The sequence below is a fragment of the Nycticebus coucang genome, chromosome 10, assembly GCF_027406575.1.
Source record: "Nycticebus coucang isolate mNycCou1 chromosome 10, mNycCou1.pri, whole genome shotgun sequence".
Classification (NCBI taxonomy): domain Eukaryota; kingdom Metazoa; phylum Chordata; class Mammalia; order Primates; family Lorisidae; genus Nycticebus; species Nycticebus coucang.
This window is the reverse complement of record NC_069789.1, coordinates 52,207,617-52,228,030: the sequence shown is the minus strand read 5'-3', so window position 1 is coordinate 52,228,030 and position 20,414 is coordinate 52,207,617. Positions and strand designations below refer to the sequence as shown.

Sequence of the window (20,414 nt, the reverse complement as noted above, 5' to 3'; positions counted from 1 at the left end):
ATCCAGGAGACCTGTCCATGGTTCTGACCACGTCCTTTCCCACTCCGGATCATGCAAGCACCCGAGGAGAGGGCGCCCGGCGCGTTCCTGGGCTGGCGGGAAGCTCCGGCCCCGGCCGCCCCTGCGAGCCCAGCGCGTCTGGAGCCGGCCTCGCGCGCCGCGTCTTTCCCGGCCGGGCACCTGTTTTGAATCCCCGCGCGAGGCGCGCCGGGGGCGGCGGGGTGAGGTGAGGTGGGGGCGGGGCGGCGTCACGTGCCGGCGGCGGCGGCGGCCCGGGGAAGGTTCCATTTCTTCCGCGGCCCGCACTCCCGGCGCTTGGGCCCCTCCCCCGCCCCGCCCCGCCCCAGCCCGCGGCGCCTGGAGCTCTCCTCGCAGCCGAGCAGCCGCGCCCCGCCCCTCTGGCTGGGGGCTCGCCGCGTCCTCCGCTCGCCCTGCGGCCGTCGCCCCCGCCAGCCAGTTGGTGCGGTCCATGGCGAGCACATCATGGCGATTGAAGGTAAGTGGAGGCCTACGGGGTGAGCGAGGAGGGGGACAGCCCCGCTCGCGGGGGGCTGGGAGGCGCAGGGGAGGCCGACGCGCGGATGGGGTAGCCTCCGGCGGGCTGGAGCGGGCTGAGGAGGCGCTGGGGTCCTGCCCGCATCTTGAGAGGCGGTGGGCGGAGCGGCGCCGCGGGGACGCCGGGCTCGGCTCGCTCGCTCGCTCCAGCCCTCGCGGTTTGGTCGGCCTCGGCCGGTGGCCGCCCGCCGGGGAGAGCTGCTCGAGCCTCCAGGTACAGTAAGTACCTCTTGGTGGTGGCTCGCGGTGGGGCTCCGGCTGCGGCCCTGCAGTCTCCCGGGATGGGCTAGGAGGAGCGAGGGGCCACTGAGGGGCCACTGAGGGGCTCGCTCGGGTTGCGTCCTCTGCCCTGGCCCCCGCCCCAGCTAACCGTCCTCCCCAGACCTGCCTTCCTGCCAAACTGGAAGGCCAGTTTTGTTGTCCCCTTCCCTCCCTTTCCTCAGTCTCCTTTGGGGCTAATGCTGTGTGCTCTCGGTTCTTTTTCCTTCTGTTTGCTGTTGTAGGGGACCAGGGAATTTGGGGTGAGTTTAATTTCCTCCTTAAGTGGCTCTCCCAATTCAAAACTGCTTTTTTCTCTGAAAGTGAAATAAATACGTCTTTGCAGCAAACGCACATTCTTACAGTCCTACAAATATCAGTCTATTAACTGTTTAGTGTCAACAATTCTCACATTTTCTAAAAGTCGCTTAACAGAAATTAAGTTCCTAGGTAAGGTAGTTGATAGTAAAGTGTGTTTTTCCTCTTGTTCCAGAAACATGTAATTGGGATGAAGTGTCTGTATTTTGCTTTGTTTTTAAGGAGTATATTGTGAAAATTGACATCACACACCTAGGATATTTATGTCAAAGACAGTATCTTTCAGCCCTGTCTCACTCTTAGCTTTACTCAATGAAAGTAATTTGTAAATTTTCCTTGTGTGTGTCTGTATATTTACCTGTATAGATATGTAAGTTGACCAATAGCTATATCATTATTTGTCTAAATTAAATGAGTGTTTCTCCTAAGTAAAAATTTTCAAATTGGTTTCCCGTCTAGGTGGACAGATATTGGAGGCAGGCATCTCTGAGGGCTTCTTACTGTCAGAGCCTGTGGACTTTAAAATTGCTTTAGCTGTGTGTTTATGTTACCTTATTTAAGAGATTAAGTACCTGTTATACCCAAGACACACAGTTTCAAGTATCTACTTTAGCTAAAATTATTGAGAGTAAGATCTACCTGAAATCTTTGTCAGCCTTGTTATCTGAAGCAGTACTTTCAACCTTTCCCCCCACTGTACTTTACTAAATGTTAAAAATCAAGAAATAAATCTACTGATTTATGTTGTGTACTTCATTTTCTCAACAAATTTGCAATAGAATTTCTTGTGAAGCAGTAAAAGTGAAAAGGTTTAGGCAGCACCTGAGGAAAGATTCACCAGATAGTGCTTAGCTATGGTAATCCTATACACTGTAATTTCTTAAAGTAATTTCCAGCTTTTCTCTTTTTCTTAGTTCATTCTTTCCTCTGACATGTAAATGTTACCGATTCTTTTATGGGATTTTTCTGTGCTGACTTGTACATTTAAGGAATAAGATTTTTAATTTTTAATTTTTTTTTATTTTTGGCTGGGCCAGATTTGAACCCACCACCTCTGGTATATGGGGCAAGTGCCCTACTCCTTGAGCCACAGGCACTGCAGGAATAAGATTTTTAAAATCTTCTAGACATTCTTTTGTGTTTGAGATATTCTCATAAATATTTTCAAAATCAGTACGGCATTTAAGGTTTCATTATATAAAGATCAGGAATTATGTCATTTCTAGTTTGGCATAGACACTATAGTTAATATTAGCATTGCAGAGGAAGATCTCAGGTCAAGTTAGTCTACTGTACTGCTTATCACACTCATACGTACCATCCCCATGCTGTTATGGAATAAAATGAGTTCTGGAGGAGAACTCTGTACTAAGAGATAGCTTAGAATTTTAGGGATCCAAGAGGGCATCTTGTCCAATATTTTTTTCTTTTTCTCTTTTTTCAAGTGTGAAATGAAGTTTATTGAGGAAGAGAAAGATAGGTTTATAGAGCAAGAATAAGATACAGGTTTACAAAGCAAGATATGTTCTCTGCATGATGATTGGACCCTTTGTCATGACAAAAAAAAAAAAGCTGTGGTAATGGTCTGGGGTCCTGTTTTACGCTATTTGGATTGGACTCATGGTTCAGATGACATCATGGAACCGCTTTGATAGACAGTTAAACGACATCATCATTAGCCTTAGGTCCTTCTAGGTCACCCTCTGAATCCCACTGTGCCTGGGCTTCCTGGCCTTAGGGCTGGGATGTTTCCTGGATACTTTTACAGATTAGCAGGGGTTCCTCCTCCTCCCACATATGGCAGTTGCTCAGGGCAGGATTAAGGTGGGGTAGCACTAATAGGGCCTACCCTTGTCCTTCTCAGTGGGGCAATTGCTGAAAGCAGCACCAAGGCAGGATACCCACTTTCATCCCTAGGAGAATCTCAGAGGTCCCTTGCTATCTACCTTCGTCCTACTCTCTATTCTAGAGGCCCAAATCACTGGGTGAGAGGATTGACTAGTTTGGCTGCTGCCTGCTGAGTGGGAGCAATGATTCTCATTAGGGTGGCCTCTTGCAAGTACTCCAGGAGACTTAGGTATATGTCTTCAGTAGATGTCTGTACTTGTAGGTGCAAGGCAGAGGTAGATGCTGGGGACTGGTAGAAAACATAGGACCATGTGTAGCTTAATGGCCTCTATATGGGATGAAATAAATTAGAAAATTTATGAGAATTGGTCTCAATACTAATATTCCCAGTTTGGAAAAAAACAATGACTAAGGAAATACGAAGAACATCCACCAGGCCCCTGCCTCGCACCTGGAGATTGGAAGCGGACTGTCTGATGGCACTGATGTTGTCTTGAACCTGTCCTAACTTGTTAACAAAAAAGAGTGGACAGGCATCATTCAGAAAGTTTGGTTGAGCCTTAGGCTATATATGGTTTGGTTTGCCAGGTCGAAAGGTGTCTCTTCCATGGGTAAAAAGTTTGTACTACTTTTCTGAAGGCGCCACAGCAAGGAGACATTTGCTTGAAAAGACATTGGACATCCTCCAAGGGGATACAGGCTTCTCTGACTTATAAACATCTGACTTATGTACAATTTGCACTTATGAATTGAAGCTGTTACAGTAAGTCCTTGAGTTACAAACATCTGACTTGACATATAACTCACATTTATGAGTGGAGGCTATTATAGGTAATAGGTATATGTACCTGTTCCAACTTATATTCAAATCAACTTAAGAAGAAAGCTACAAAACCTGTCTCATTTGTAACCTAGGGACTAGACAGGCATATATACCTACGTATAGGCATATATACCTATGTATAGGCAAATACCTATGTATTTGTATCCAATGTTAGAATCTTTATCTGCAGGGACTGGATGAGTTTCATTTTGGTTCTTAAAGACTTCTCTCCTACTACGAGAGACATGTATTTTAAACTCCTTATCACATAACCCGGTTTAGCCCAGAACTCAACAGTTTAGTCTGAGAAATGGCGAGGGTGGAAAAGCAAAAGCAAGTTCCAGTAGCCCCTTAAGCCCTGGCTGCCAGGCAGGAAGGTCCAAAGCAAGAGCATTTTTGTGGGGAAAAGGCAAGCTGGCTTACCTAGACGGGTCTGGGTCACAAACTGGCCTACCTAGACAGGGTCATCTGGAGCAGCACACCAAAAATGTTAGGTTTATAGCTGTCTGCATTCTCCGTTCTTGGTGGCTCTTAGCCAAAGAATGACCAGACTCATCAAAAGCAAGACAAGCATGAAACAAAGTTTATTGAGGAAGAGAAAGACAAGTCCACAGAGCAAGAGCAAGATAGAGGTGTACAGAGCAAGTTATATTTGCCACAGTTGACGAATGGACTCTTGTGGTGACAAAAAAGGCCTCAACGTTTTTTTCCAGTGGAATAGTTTTTAAAACATACAGTTCCTTCGTTCACCGGTTAAGTCAATGGAAATGTATACTATCTGTACATAGTGTTCTGTGCTAGACTCTAGTTTCATAAAGATGACTAAGACCATATTCCTTCCCTCAAAAGAGTTCATGTTCTAGTGGTAGAGACAGGTAATTTGAAACACGTAATTGCAATACAGTGTGAACACCAAAGACAGATCATTTTTCCTTTGTATAAAAATATTCAATGATGAGTTCAACACTGTTTCTGAGGCAATAATTATTAATAGTCATAAGGTCTTTATAGTTGGCCAAAAGTCTGCCATTTAGTAACTCTGCTACCCATCCTGCTTCTGTGTATATTCTGTCTGTATATGACAACCCTTCTACCACTTGACCAATACAGTGTTTTCTTTGTAGACATCATATCCTGTTTGCTCCTGTAGATAATCTGTAGTTGTATGTTTTTTTTTTTTAATTTTTATATTTGGAATATATTAGTGTATATTTGGAATATATTAGTGGGCCATTTCATTCCAGTTACTTTTGAATAGCCTACACTGAAACTGTTATACCACTCCTTGTATGTCATCCTATTTTGTAGCTTTATGTTACAATAGCCTTTTTGCATTTGCATTTATATTGGCTTAGGATGAGGCTGTAATCAACCAAAACCACTGTCTCTTCTACCTGGACTATTCTCAGGTCATGTGCCTACAATCCCTTACATAGCTAACCAGTGTTTTGAATTGAACAGGTCATATATAACTTAGTCATACTCTTATTAGCTCTGGCCCAATGTTTTAGCCCTTGAGTCTAGACCAGCAGTTCTCAACCTGTGGGTCGTGACCCACAGGAACTGTATTAAAGGGCCATTTCATTAGGAAGGTTGAGAACAACTGGTCTAGACTTTTAAGTGCTAGAGATTACTTTTATTTCCTCTTCTTTGTAAAACCCTTATTTTACAACAAATTATTTCTGCTAAACAGTCATTTATTTCCTTTAATTGCTAAGCAGGAAGTCAGACAAATATAAGATGATGGGGAGTTAACTGCAGTGAGCTAATATAATTCCAGTCAATGGTGAAGATTACCTTAGGTACAGGTATCGTTTTTAAAAGGTATTCTGAAATACAGTAATTTACAGATCTTTATTGTTACCCTAGTGGTCTGGTGATACCAGATTGGGAATCATTCTTCTAGCCTAGCCTATCAACAGGTAGCTGTTACCCAGCATATTAACTCTTTTAGTATGGGCCATTTTTAGTCTGATATTATTGACTCTTTTCTGTTTTTTGAAGTTTTCTCCTCTCTTGATTATATACTTTTCAGTCTTCTCTTCCTCTGCCTGCCCTAATGATCTTAGTGGCTTCTGCTCTCAACTCTATTGCCATTCTCCACTTTATACATGCTGCCATAATTGCACACATTGAACACTTTTATAATCTAGTTGTTTACAAATTTGTTTTTCTAGTCCAACTGTAAATGTCTTACTCATTTTTGTACTCTTTGTATTTTGTATAGTACCTGAATGCAGTCATCCATGATAACCATGGGGGATTGGTTTCAGGACCCCTGTGATATCACAATTTGAGGATGCTCAAGTCCTTTATAAAATAGCATAGTATTTGCATATTGTCTACACACATCCTCCTGTATATGTTAAATTATCTCTAGATTACTTATAATACCTAATACAATGTAAATGTTATATTAATAGTTATTATACTGTATTGTTTAGAGAATAATGACAAAAAAGTGTGTACATACATATTCATACAGAGGCAACCATTGTAGGCCTAACTACATTTTGTTGCATGGCTGGTTGAATCACATGGATATAGAACCCATGGATATGGAGGACCAGTTGTATAGTATATACTCAAGGTTCTTGAATTGTTTCATGGAATTTTACTCATTTTCTTCTTAGATTATGCCCATTGCCTAACATATCTCTTACACAGAATTTAGTGGCTAGATGCCTTTACTTGGATGTCCTATAGTAATACAAAATACGTAGCTTAGGATATTCAGAATGTTAGTATATTCTAAAGTTGTCATCACAGCCACCAAATCCAACCTTCATACTCTTGTGCTGCTTGCAAATTGACCATCTGAGTTGCATTTTAAAATAACTGGACATCTAAGTTAGAAATCTGGACATCGGCCTTGTCAATATCACTAAGTCTATACATCAAATTAATTTATACTGCTTAGTGCATTAACTTTAGTTCATGTCCTTATCTCTCATTAAGAGACTTTAGTTTCCCTAACCCATCTTATTTCTAGTCTTAAGTTTCCTTTCAGTTCATTTCCCAAACTAGTGACAGTTAACTTTGTTAAATGCAAATCTGAATTTTTTAAAACCTCAGGATAAAACTGGTCCTTGATTTGCCCACGTTCATCCTTCATCTTGTCTAGGTATTAATGCCTTTTCCATAAGAATGTCAGAGGACTGCAAAATGTCTTGCTGAAGTAAAAAACAAATAAACAATATTTACTATATAAAAGCTGTATTAACTTTACTTATTCTCTCTCAGCAGCATTTTTAAAAATTATGGAAGTTTAAACTACAGAGAATCTATGAATGTATGTATTTGTGTATACTATACATGCTTTTTATTAATAAAATACCTTATTAATTTGCCATACACTTTCACGTACACTTTATTTTTAAAATTATTAGTAAAATTCTGAGATGTTCTTTAGGATTTGTTTTGGCCCTAAGATTTCTAAGGCCAAATTTGGACTTTCAGAAGCCATTTGAATTAAAAAACACAATAGAAATGTCCTATTATTAGTCTTGAGGGAGAGCATCACACTTCTTTCCTGTTTCCCACGTTATTGTTAGATACCATTATGTATACGGGGGATAACAGAATGTCACACCTACCCACTGTCTGGCAGAGTGAGGTAATTTTATTGAATGTTTTATTTTTGCAGGAATTGTAGTTCAGTTTAATCAATATATTCTTAAAAGGGATACTTTAACTTATGGTAGGATAATATTCCTAATGTTTTTATAGAGCCGTATGACATTTTTGTGTATTTTTAGGTAGATTTGTTCAGAGACCTCTGGAAGTACTTTGGAGTAATTTACAGTTTATTCAAGGTTCCTTTTCTAACTCATTAAAAAATTAGAAACAAGTAGGGAACACTAAGGGCATAATTGTATTTCGTTTTTGTTGTTTTAAGGTAGTATTAGAATATAGTAGTGCATGCCAATGGGGAAAGCAGAGAGAATCATATATTGGCATATTTGATATAATTTGTTGATTAATACTGTTTGCAATATCAATTTCTTTGAATAGATTATATGTTTGTATATAGTACATATGTAGAAGTATAGTAGATTGTGTTCATGAATTTGATTTCCATTTAGCTAACTTTCCCCACCCCACCCTGAATCCTAGCTGATAATGCCTAATGTGAAAATGCCCGTATATGGTTCACGTAAGATTGAACAAACTACTATAAATAAGACATTGCAAGCTTTGGGTAAAAGGATTATATGCATATTTTGTACGTGCATGTAGTAATAATTAATTGAAACCTGACAAATTGGACCCCTTGACTTGCCATATTTTTAGAGGGAGGAAATAGTGACAACGTAGGAAGCTGTTATTAAGGATTTATTTACAAAGAATTTTCTAAGAGCCATACATACATTCAGAACAATTTCTTATTTTCATGTTTTTAGGATTATATTAGAAATGACACCTAAAATAATATTTTGAAACATTGTGAGAGAGAAGATTCTAAAGAAACATTAATTATCTTCAGTATTCTGAACTTAAATTCATGCATATTAGTAGCTTTAAAAAATGATCTGGTGCAGTAGTCAAAACAAGGTTTTGTTTTATACTCAGTTAACAAGAAAGTTCAATTAAATAGAACACTTTTGTGACCACTTTTAGGGTTTTGTTAAGTTAGTGAAGTTCTAACAGTCAAAAACATAGTTAACTGAACAAACCGAATTAAGTGGCTCAAATGTCAGAAAAATAGATTGATTTGTGAACAGTAAATTTGATTTTATAAGCTACAGTTTATACTTTTTAGAAAAAATTATTGCATAAATGCCTAGGAAAATGTATATGAATAAAAAGATACTATTTTTAGCATGCTTTGCAAATTATAATAAAGTATACAAAGTTATTGTTATAAGTAGAGATATAGTTGGTTTTTCTTTGTGGGGCTGGATTGGTGGTGAGTGTGTATCTCAAAGCTTAGGCTGCTATTGAATAGGAATATTGTAGATAGAATGAGTTTGTAAAAGTATAGAAAGTACTTATTCAGACTATTTTAACTCTACAGTAATTGCATAGCAACAGCAAAAAGTAAAGGAATTCCAATTTGGTAGGATAATTCCCAGAGGATTGGAGGCCTAAAGGTTTTTTCTTCTTTTTTTTTTAGGAAAAATTCTAAAAAGAGGACAAGTTAAAAAGTATGAGAAAATTGACATTTATTTTGGACTATTTACATGGGAGAGTGCTTGAAATTGAATGATAACTGGCGCTGTAGAAGAGAAGATGATGTTTATATATGACTCTTCTCTGTTTCCAGGGCCCAAACTCTAAATTTTCTTTGACTTTTGGGTTCGTCTTGGTGAGGAATGCAAAGGGAATGAACATTTTGGGGTGCTTGCCGTGGGCCAGGCATCATGTATCCCAGGTATAGATGGTACCACTTCTCTTTCTCTTGACTGTAGTGGACTTCCTTCTCTTTAAGGCATCTTTTTTACCTACTGGTTGTGGATTTGGTTTCAGAATCCTTGGCAACATTGCCCTCCAGCATCTACTACTACTCTGCCAGAATTGGTATATAACATAAAAACTATTTTCCTTTTTTGCAGTTTTTGGCCGGGGCTGGATTTGAATCGCCCCCTTCGGTATATGGGGCCAGTGCCCTATTCTTTTGAGCCACAGGTGCTGCCCATAAAAGCTATTTTCTATCCTGAGGTTAATATTACTACTTTAAAAATGACTTCAGTTATTGTTTTTTCTTATTCAAAAGGTTAAGTAACAAGCACAAGGATTGTAAAGACAGTAGTGGGTGATGCAGACTTCAGAATTGAAGTCTAGTTCAGTTCCAAAACCATGATCTTTACATAACAGTATGTTTTAAATTGACCAATATTTCATGCTTGTAATCCTCGCACTTTGGGAGGTGGAGGTGGGAGGATCACTTGAATCCAGGAGTTCAAGACCAACCTAGGCAACATAGTGAGATGTCATTTCCACAAACAAATAAAAAAGCTGGGTATGGTGCTGTATACCTGTAGTCCTAGGTACTCAGGAAGCTGAGGTGGGAAGATCACTTGAGCCCAGAAATCTGAGGCTGCACTGAGCTAAGGTCTCACCACTGCACTTCTGGGTGACAGAGTGAGGCCTTGTCTCTTAAAAAAAGAAAGCAGAGATTGGGTCATTAAGTTTAAGGAAAGAAGCATTTTTCAAGACATAAAAGTACGAGGTGAAGCAGCTAGAGTTGATACAGAAACTGCAGCAAATTGTCCAGAAGGTCTTGCTAAGATATTTAGTTAAGATAACTACACTAGACAACAGATTTTCAGTGTAGATGATATAGCCTTATATTGGAAGAAGATGCCATGTAGAACTTTCGTAGCTAGAAAGAAGTCAATGCATGGCTTCAGAGTTTCAAAGGACAGGCTGACTCTCTCCTTACATGGACTAAAGCAGCTGGTGACTTTTTTTTTTTTTTTTTGTTGAGACAGGGTCCCACCCTGTGCCCCTGAGCAGAGTGCAGTGGGCGTGGTAGCTCACCACAACGTCAGACTCGGGCTATGGGCACCCGGCTGCCTCAGCCTCCGGAAGCTGCTGGGATTACAGGTGCTCGCAGTGGCGCCCGGCTGGGTTTTTCCATTTTTTTCATGAGTCGGGGTCTCACTGTCCCTCAGGCGAGTCTTGAACTCCTGAGTTCAAGCGATTCTCCCTCCTCAGCCTCCCACAGTGCTAGGATTACAGACGTGAGCCACTGTGCCCGGCGCAGCTGGTGACTTTTAAGTTGAAGTCAATGTTCATTTACCATTCAGAAAAATCCTAGGGCCCTTAAAAGAAGTATGCCAACCTTTGAAACTTAGTAAATGTATAAGACAATTGTCTTAACACAATAACTAAGAAAATGCCAGGAAGGCCATCTTAACCAGTGTGATGAAAATGTGTCAAACTGTTTATAAAACCAGTGTATGGTGCCCCATGATCGCATTAATGTATACAGCTATGATTTAATATTAATAATAAAAAAAACGAAGAAGTATGCCAAATCTACTCTGCCTGTGCTCTGTAAATGGAATAACAAAGCCTGGGTGACAACACATCTATTTACCTCGTTGTTTACTGAGTGTTTTAGTTGTTGAGGTCTCATTGTTGAGACCTACTGCTCAGAAAAAAAAATCCTTTCAAGATGTTACTGCTCATTGACAATGCGTCTGGTCACCCAAGATCTCTGATAGAGATGTACAAGGAGAAGGAGATTGATGTCGTTTTCATTCTGCAGGATGGATCAAAGATTAATTTAGACTTTCAAGTCTTACATTTAAGAAATACATTTTGTAAGGCTATAGCTGGTATGGGTAGTGATTTCTCTGATGGATCTGGCAAAGTAATTGAAAGCCTTCTGGAAAGGATTCATATTCTACATGCCATTAGAAACATTCCTGATTCCTGGGAGGACGTCAAAATATCAGTATTAACAGGAGTTTGAAAGAAATTGATTCCAATCCTCATGGATAACTTTGAGGGGTTCAAGAGTTCAGTAGGAAAAAAAAAAAGAATTCAGTAGAGGAAGTACCTACAGATGTGGTAGAAAAAGAAAGAATTAGAATTAGAATTGGAGCCTGAAGGTAACTGAACTGTGGCAATTCCATGATAAAAATTGAATGGAGGAGCAGTTGCTTCTTATGGATGAGCAAAAGAAAGTGGTTTCTCGAGATGTAATCTGCTCTTGGTGAAGATGCTGTGAACATTGTTGAAATGACAAAAAAGGATTTAGACTATAACATGCAACCTAGTTGATAAAACAGCCAGTGTTTGAGAGGATTGACTCTGATTTTGAAAGAAGTTCAAGTATGGGTAAAATGCTGTCAGACAGCATTGCATGCTCCAGAGAAATCTTTTGTGAAAAGAAGATTGATGCAGCAAATTTCATTGTTGTCTTATTTTAAGAAAATGTCAGCCGCAGCAACTACCACCCTGATCAATTAGCAGCCGTCAACACTGAGGCAAGACCCTTCATCAGCAAAAAGATTACGACTTACTGAAGGTGCAGATGATTATTAGTATTTTTAGCAATAAAATATTTTTTAAATTAAAGTGTGAACATGGCTTTTTAGGGAGAATGCTGTTGCACCCCTAATAGGCTACAGCATAGTATAAATATGCCTTTTATATATATGCACTGGGAGTTCAGAAATTTTGTCTGACTCACTTTATTGTGATTTTTGCCTTATTTTGGTGGACTAGAACTGAATCTACAGTATCTTCTGAGGTATGCCTGTAACCCGCATATACAGGTTGGACATAAAGTTCACGTACAGTTTAACATAGTAAATTGCATACGAACTTTATGTCTACCCTGTATTTTGATGGAACTGAAACGTCACTCCCATTTTCCTTCTATAGACATGTGGGCACATATACGTTTTATAGTTCTGGTTCCCAATGCAATCACAATTATTTGTACATTCATGCACAAAATCTTAGCACATCATCTTAGCAGCAATCACACATATTTTCTCTTATACTCCTTATGTATGCCAAGTTAGAGGATTATGCCAGTTTACAGTGTGTTCCACATAGGTTTGCCTGAGGGAAAAGATAGTAACTTTGACTAAGCTTGTCGTTTTTTATATATTTCTTATTTCCAGGTTGCTGAGTTGATTGTTTCCAGAGCAGTACTAGTATCATCTCCAATTACAGTTTTTGTGAAATTCACTTTTATTTAAATTGTCTAAAAGGATAAGAAAAAAATTTCTTGTTTTTTTTTTTTTATAAAAATGAAGAAAAATCAATTTTACTCTCCTGAATATATTAAACGTAATATTCTAATTGTTTCCCCCCTACAATTAACTAGTAACCTTGGGCAACTTTAACCTTTGGTGCCTCAATTTCCTTATCTACCGGGTGTCCCAAAGGTCGCTATACATATATATGTAGGGAAAATGGAAAATTACTACTAAATGTACCTTTGTTTACCAGATATTCATTACAAAATTTTACAAAGAGGTGGCCCACACATAGAGAATCTTTTGTAAAATTTTGTAATGAATATTCAGTAAATAAAAGTACATTTAGTTACAACTTCCATTTCTCTGTATATGGTGAGTTTTGGGACACCTTGTATAATGTAGTGAGCTAGACAGCTTTATCTCTGACTTCTAGTCTTTTACAGTCTGTCATTCTAATATAGTCACTGAGTCTTCATTATTTTGAAGTAAATTTGATGTGTAAAAAATTGTATATATACTCAAGTTCATTTTGGGAGTGATTATCTTAGAAGATTCATCTCTTTCTAAAGATAATGACTAATTGACTATTTTAAATCATTCCTTGTGCATTTTATTATTAAAATCGCTGTAACAGTTTGTGGATTAGCACTGTATCTAAGTCAAGGTATGCCTGCAGAGTCTTTGCTTTTCCTTACACATTTGGCATTTGTTTTGGAAACTTTTCATATTTACTTTTAGGTATAAAATAAAGCATATACTTTATACAAAGTTCATCATAGTTCTGATTGAAAAGTGTTTAAGCCTTTGACTTCCAAACGCTTAACGTATAGGGTTCAAATTTTTTCCTTATACTCTCAGTGGTTTAGGAAGGATTGGGGACAAAAGGAACATTGAATTTCAGTGTCCAATAATAAAGTTTATTTAACTTTTTGTATTTCTTCTTTTGAATTTTAAGAGTTTTTAAAAATTTTACTTTTTTTTTTCTGGTTTTACAGAACTTTTTTTTTTTTTTTTTTATTAAATCATAGCTGTGTACATTAATGCGAGCATGGGCACCATACACTAGTTTCATAGACCGTTTGACACATTTTCATCACTTTGGTTAACATAGCCTTCCTGGCATTTTCTTAGTTATTGTGCTAAGACATTTACATTCCACAGGTGGGCGGAGGGAGGGGGATTGGTGGGATTACACCTGTGGTGCATCTTACAAGGGTATATGTAAAAATTTTACTTTGGCATTTAGTTATCCTTAACATTCCTTTCCATTTTAGTAATAATAGTGATTGCTCTTGAGTTCCACACTGGTGAAATCTTATTTGTTTGTTTAATTCTGGAGACAAGTACCAAGAACGGTAGTGCACACTCATACTTGCTTTTTCTAGTTTTGTAATTTTTGTGAGTACTTTGACAAATGTAGCAGTTGTTAATCGACTCTATAAATTTAAATTATAATTATTTCATTGGCTTTTTTCCCTCACCTGCTGCTGCCTGACTGACTTTTTAAAATCTGTGAGGTTCTTTTATTTGATGTAGATAAATTGAATGCTTTTAAAAGCCTTTCATTGTCATTTTGCTCTTCTGAGAAAAGTGTTAGAATATAATAGTTTTTATTTTTACTTTTAATGCTGAGCCTTATAAAATTATGCTGTTTAAGATTAGTTGGATTTAGTAAAACCTGATTTGTATTAAATATAGGGAAGAATCTAGTTTTAATTATAGGTTTTAACACGTACAGGCTTGTTATATGCATTAAGTACATAACTCAAACTAAGTTATAAATGTAACTTCTAGAGAATATGCTGTAATGAGTACGGAGAATAAAACATCGTAGGCTTTAATATATGTTATAGTTGTGTTATTGTCATTACATGATTTTTCTAATACCTTGAAGATAGTTTCTTCTTATAATTTGGTAAACAGCCAGTCGTTTAAAGATACGTAGTACAGAGCTGGGGTTCCTTCTACACTGTGCCATTTCCAGGAGGGTCCTGGTATTTTTGCGACCTCCAGGTACTGGGATATCCCTAGGGAGGATGTTGGAACATTCCCAAACTGGGAAATGGTCTTATTGCCTCTTAGCTGGACCTGATCAACTTTCTGGAACAAAGGCAAGAGCCCTGGTGTGAAGAGACACCAGACAGTAGCCAATCAACCAGGTAGGTGGGAGTGAGTGAAGCAGATGACACAGGTGATTGGTCTAAAATTATAGGAGAAAGTCGGACCTGAAAATGTAGTTTGGAAAGCTCTGCTTCAGCAGAAACGGTTTGAGAAGTCTGGATTTCATTTTTTTGGTCTTAACATAGGGGCATCTTCTTCCCCTTGCTGTAAAATCTTTAAGAACTCCAATTCCCTTCAGTGATATTTCTTCGAAGTCATAGTAAAACAAGTGTCTTCTTCGTGGCTTCATAATCTGAGTGTTCTTCCATTGCTTTTGAGGACATAAGAATATATGCATATTTTTGAGAAACTCTATTTTAAATCATCTTAATGTGTGTGAGTAGTGGTGTTACCGATACTTGATTCAGAAATCCCAGGAACACCAGGGCAGATGTACATTTTCTCCTTTATCATTTCCTATCACATGGAAGTTTTCATTCTTATTTTGCAGAAATTGATACTCAATAATTTTATCAGAACACTGAGAATCTATCTAAAAGTAAAAAAATCTAATTTTATTTTACTTCAAAAAATTTTTTAGTATGAACTGAGATTAATAATTTAAATTCTATATTTTTATATTTCTCAACTATAGTATAGTTTAGTGTACCTACTCTCTAGATTTCTTAAAAATGCTGTGTCATTAGGGGTCATAGAACATTGCTGAGCATTTACTAAACTCCCTTATAACTATATCTTTTTAATAATTCATTTTGTTTCTCATATTGAATATGAATCTTCCCTTATTCATATGTATATACATGAATGTGTATGTGTGTGTATATATATGTGTGTGTGTGTATGTAACATGTAGATTTGTGTAAGTATATATTTGTATACGGTGTAATGATTTGACATTTATGCCATGTGAGAAAGGCACATTTATCATTTTGACTCAATCTGTACAAAAGCAATTTTTTTTTTCTTGAGACAAAGTCTCATTATGTCACCCTTGGTAGAGTGCTGTGGCATCACAGCTCACAGCAACCTCCAACTCTTGGACTTAAGAGATTCTCTTAAAAAAAAAAAAGATTCTCTTGCCTCAGCTTCCTAAGTAGTTGGAACTACGGGCACCCACCATAACACCTTATTTTTTGTTGCTGTTGTCATTGTTGTTTAGCAGGCCCAGACCCCTGTCGAACCCACCAGCCTGGGTGTATGCAGCTGGCACCTTAGCCACTGAGCTTAGGGCACTGAACCAGTATTCAGCATTTTTAAAAGGCTTTTTTCCAGCTTCTGAATTCTGTCAGGTAAAACATTACCCCAAGAAGTTATTTTCATTTTTTTTTTTTTTTTTTTTTTGCAGAGCTAATCTTGGTTAGTGGCAAATTATATTTGCTTTTGTGTTTATCTTTGGTTGTTCATCCAAGTACGTATGATGAACAAGCTAGCTGTGGGGAAGGGCAATTTCCTCTCATTTTCCCATCTTTGATTTTAAAAACCTCTTTTTGGAGCCCATGTGTGTGTGTGGGGGGTTGGGGTGAGGTGAGGAGCAGGTTGCCTGGTGCCTCCAGTAACAGCGGGGCAAGCGTGGGCCTTGCTCAGGACAGGGTCCAGGTGCCAGCCTGGCCCGGGAACCCCTGTGCTCTGCTCTGGCGTGTCCACTTGTTCTGGTCATTCTCCAGACTTGGCCGGTGGTGCTGATACTGGTGGAAGTGGCTGGGCAACTGCCCCGCTGGACTGGCCTGCACCTTCTAACCCCCTTCTTTGGCATGGCCTGAGGAGCGCTTCCCCTGTGGGGTCACACGGCATGGGAAGAAGAGGGTCCTGGGCAGTACCCTGGGTCCGGGATCAGGGTAAAGGCCACGGAGCCATGGCCACCATCGGCAGGCCCCCTAAGTGACAGTGAGTGGAAAAGCCAAGTGGTGCGAGTCAGCCACCCAGGACAAGCAGCTCCTGCTGTGGGATGGAGAGGACGGTAATATCGCTGGGAAGTATGTTGCTCAGCAGGAAGAGAAGAAGGAAGTGAAGCCTGTGATTGCAGGTGGTGGCTCTTGCAGGTGGTGACCAATCTCAGCGTGGCAGTGGCAGATCCTGCTAAAAGACCTGAATGGGATTGCAGACTCAGGAGGTGGCACAGCAACTTTGAGGGATTTTTATTTATTACCTTGATTTCTCTTATTAGTCTGCAGTATTTCTGTTTCTTTATAATTGAATCTTGGTGAGATGTTCATTTCTAGGAACTTATTTATTACTCCTAATTCCTATTTGTTTTCATATAATGTTGATAGTAGACTTTTATTATGCATGTCGTATTTTTACTTCTGTGGCATCAGTTGTAATGTCTTCTGTTTCATTTCAGTCTATTTTAAGTCCTTTTTTTTTTTCCTTTTGGCTAATCTAGCCAAAAAGTTTGTCAATTTTGTTTTCATTTAAAAACTCAATAATCCGTTTTTAAAAATCTTTAAATTTTCCTTCTAGTCTGTATTTCTTTTACTTCTAGTCTTTATCACCTTCATTGTACTACCATTGGGATTATTTTGTTCTTTTTGTTCGTTCAAGTTAAATTGTTTAAGATCTTTCCTTTTTCTTAAATGCAGGAATTTATCACTAACTTCTTTCTTAGAACTGCTTTCATTGCATTCTAGAAATTCTAAGCTTTTTGTATTTCCAATTTCATGGGTTTCAGAGTACTTTTTATTTCCTGCTCTGTTTCTTGTTTGACTTGTTGGTTGTTCAGGGACATGTTGTTTTATTTCCACGTACGCGTGGGTTTTCCAAATTTTCTGATATGAATTTCCCATTTTATACCATCGTGATTAGAAAAAAAATTTTTCATCTTTTAAAATTAAATAGACATTTTGGGTCCAATTTATGATCTGTCCTGGAAAATCTTCCATCTGCCCTTGAAAAGAATGTCTTATACTGTGGGATAGAATTGTTACATGCATGTCTGTTAGGTTCATTTCGTGTTAATGTACCTAATACTGTATCTGTGTCTGTTTTTCCCTACACTTCTTTTAACATGTACTTTATATATTTACATGGTCCTGTGTTGGGTACATTAAAAAAAAAAAAAAGATATGTAGTACATACTGTATTTCATTCTGGCCCTTCAGGAAGTGATCTGCGATTGTTCATTGGTAATATCCCACTTAATACTGTATTTTACACCAGGGTTTTGCTCTTTTATAATCATAGCCTTAGGTTAGATGTTTCTTCTTGCTAAACCTATCTTCCTGGTAGTTAGTGATTAGTCTGTATTGTTGATAATAAATAAGCAATGGCATTGTTAGAACCAAATTAGAATGCCGATCTAACCTACATTTTGGTGGTAGAAGTATTATTTTCTAGTTTTTTTAGCTTGTTTCCAAGATGACCTACTTTTTTAGTGGTTATTATGGTTTTTATTTCTCTTGTTATTGCTGTATTTCTGTTTCTTATAACTGAGCTGTTTATAATAAGCTTCTGTAATGAACTAAAATCATTAATATTTTTCTTTAGAGTTTCAAAGTAATTCACAGCATTATTACAAGGCCATATTTATATACAGAACACTACAAAATTTTATTCAGCTTACATTAGTGACATTATGTCTCTGAATGAAGGAAATATGTATTTATAGAGTAGTAACTAATAAAATTACTCTGATACAGTAATTTTACAGTAGAATAATCAAAATGATGGTAATGATACAGTAGAATAATCAAAATATATATTTATAAAGTACAGGTGATATTTTAACATTTTGTATATATTGTGGGATAATTAAATCAACCTAATTAACATATACATCACCTTAGCTACTTAACTTTTTTTTGTGGTGAGAACATTCAAAAGGTACATTTTTTTAGTGATTTTGAAATATACACAACATTGTTATTAATTGTAGCTACCATGCCATGCATGCAGTGTGATCACTAAGACTTGCTCCTCCTGTCTCTCTGAAAGGCTACTTTGTACCCTTTGATCAACATCTTCCCTTTTGCAGTCTTGTCCACCTTCACCCACCACATACCCCCTGCCTCTTATAACTACTGTTCTACTCTCTATGTCTCTACGTTTGACTTTTTTAGATTCTATGTCAAGTATTTATTTTTCTGTGCCTGTCCTACTTACCAAAATGTTCTCCATGTTCATCCATGTTGTTGGAAATGACAGAATTTTCTTCTTTATAAAGACTGTATAATACCCTTTTATATTCATTTACCACAATTTCTTTATCCATTTCAACATTTGCCATTATCTTTTGAAGTTAAACATACACTTACTCCATAACCCAGCAGTTGTTCTTCTGGGTATACATCTAGGAGAAAAGCATATATGTTGGCAGCAAGGGGGTATATATATAAATATATATATATACATACAAACATATATATATAAAAGTTCACAGCAAAATTATTCACAACAAATCCAAACTCAAAACCAATCCAAATGTTCGTGAACAGTAAAATTGAAATTTCTGTACATGTGTATATGCATTACATATATGTATATGTGTACAAATGTGTATATATAGGTATATTTATAAACAGGAGAATTCAATACAGAAATGAATCATGACCACAACCAATAAAATGGTTAATCTTACAAACATAATATTGAAAGAGGCAAAGTGCCCTCTCAGTGATTCCAAGATGTGAATTTATAAACAGATGAATAAGTTGTTAGAACTCAGTAGAGTGGTTACTTCTGGGTAGTACCTGGGAGGTTGCATAGGGTTCTCCTGGGATACTGGCAAAGTTCTGTTTCTTTGTGGTAACTCAGGTGCTTGCTTTGTGATAATCACATGGAACTTTTAGAGATTTGTGCACTCTTCTGTATTTGTGTTTTTCTGTCCAGTAAATAGATTTAAAAAGTGTAATATTACAAAAGACTCATTTTAAAAAAGAGTAATGTAATTTTTTAGTTAAATTTGTTAGTATTTATAATCATGCTATTAAATTTATCTTATTACAGATTTATAAAAGTAGGCAGCAAGAGAATGAGGAAAGGGTTGCGTTTTATTTTATATGAATTTGGGTGATAAGATACAGTGCGTTTAGTGAATTGGCCTTTGCATAATAGCTTACCAGTGTATGTTAAGGCTCAGATACAAAAGTGGGTTCTCCTTTGTAGCATTTTCTTTTAGATGATATAAAGAGGTGATTGAAATGGTGGTGTGACTTCTGCTCTTGAGAAACTTGCTGTTGAAAATAACATATTTGAATAAAGTTTCTTCATTCTATGACTTTATAAGACCTTACCTTCTGGGTTGTTCAGGAACATTATGAACATCAGGCTATCATAATCATTTAGTTAAGTTTAAAGAGAAGAATTAGGGAAATTTTTTCTGGGGTCATTTGTAGGTGCTATTATTTTAATTTAATTTTATTTTTTAGAGACAAAGTCTTGCTCTGTCACCCAGGCTGGAATGCAGTGGCATCATCATAACTTACTGCAACCTCAAACTCCTAGGGTCAAGCAATTCTTATGTCTCAGCCTCAGCTAGCTGTAGGTGCTAATTTAAAATTGTTTATTACATATTTACGTTATTTTCTGTGTTTTTAACTTCTAATAAATATTTTTTTACAGGTGGAGAGAGAACCTGTGGAGTACATGAACTTATCTGTATTAGGAAAGGTAAGCCAATGCTCTGCATAGATATTTTAAATGTTCTTATATTTAATGTATAATAAATTTTAGTAGGATGGCAGATAATTTGGATTTATAAAACATAACATTTACTAAAATTAATATTATTTGTATTATAGATAAGCATTCATAACGTTCATATTGCTTATTATGTGGTTATTGAGAGTTGTTACTTTATATTTAGTTTTGATGAGCTGATAAAGCCTGGT

The 20,414-nt window shown here is 37.6% G+C and overlaps 1 protein-coding gene across 3 annotated transcripts in view; it reads left to right on the top strand.

The window, feature by feature from the left end:
- Window positions 1-405: 405 nt before the first annotated feature.
- SYT14 (synaptotagmin 14) overlaps window positions 406-20,414 on the top strand; it is a 266,929-nt gene continuing 246,920 nt past the window's right edge. The window contains exons 1-2 of one of the 3 annotated variants that reach the window (XM_053607976.1): window positions 406-496; window positions 20,146-20,193. Coding sequence is in view for 2 of the 3 variants with exons in the window: in XM_053607974.1 (XP_053463949.1) it covers window positions 484-496; window positions 20,146-20,193 (61 nt within the window). In the remaining variant the exon portion in view is untranslated. The remainder of the gene's footprint in view (window positions 497-20,145; window positions 20,194-20,414) is intronic. The other 2 variants (XM_053607974.1, XM_053607975.1) reach the window with 2 other exon arrangements.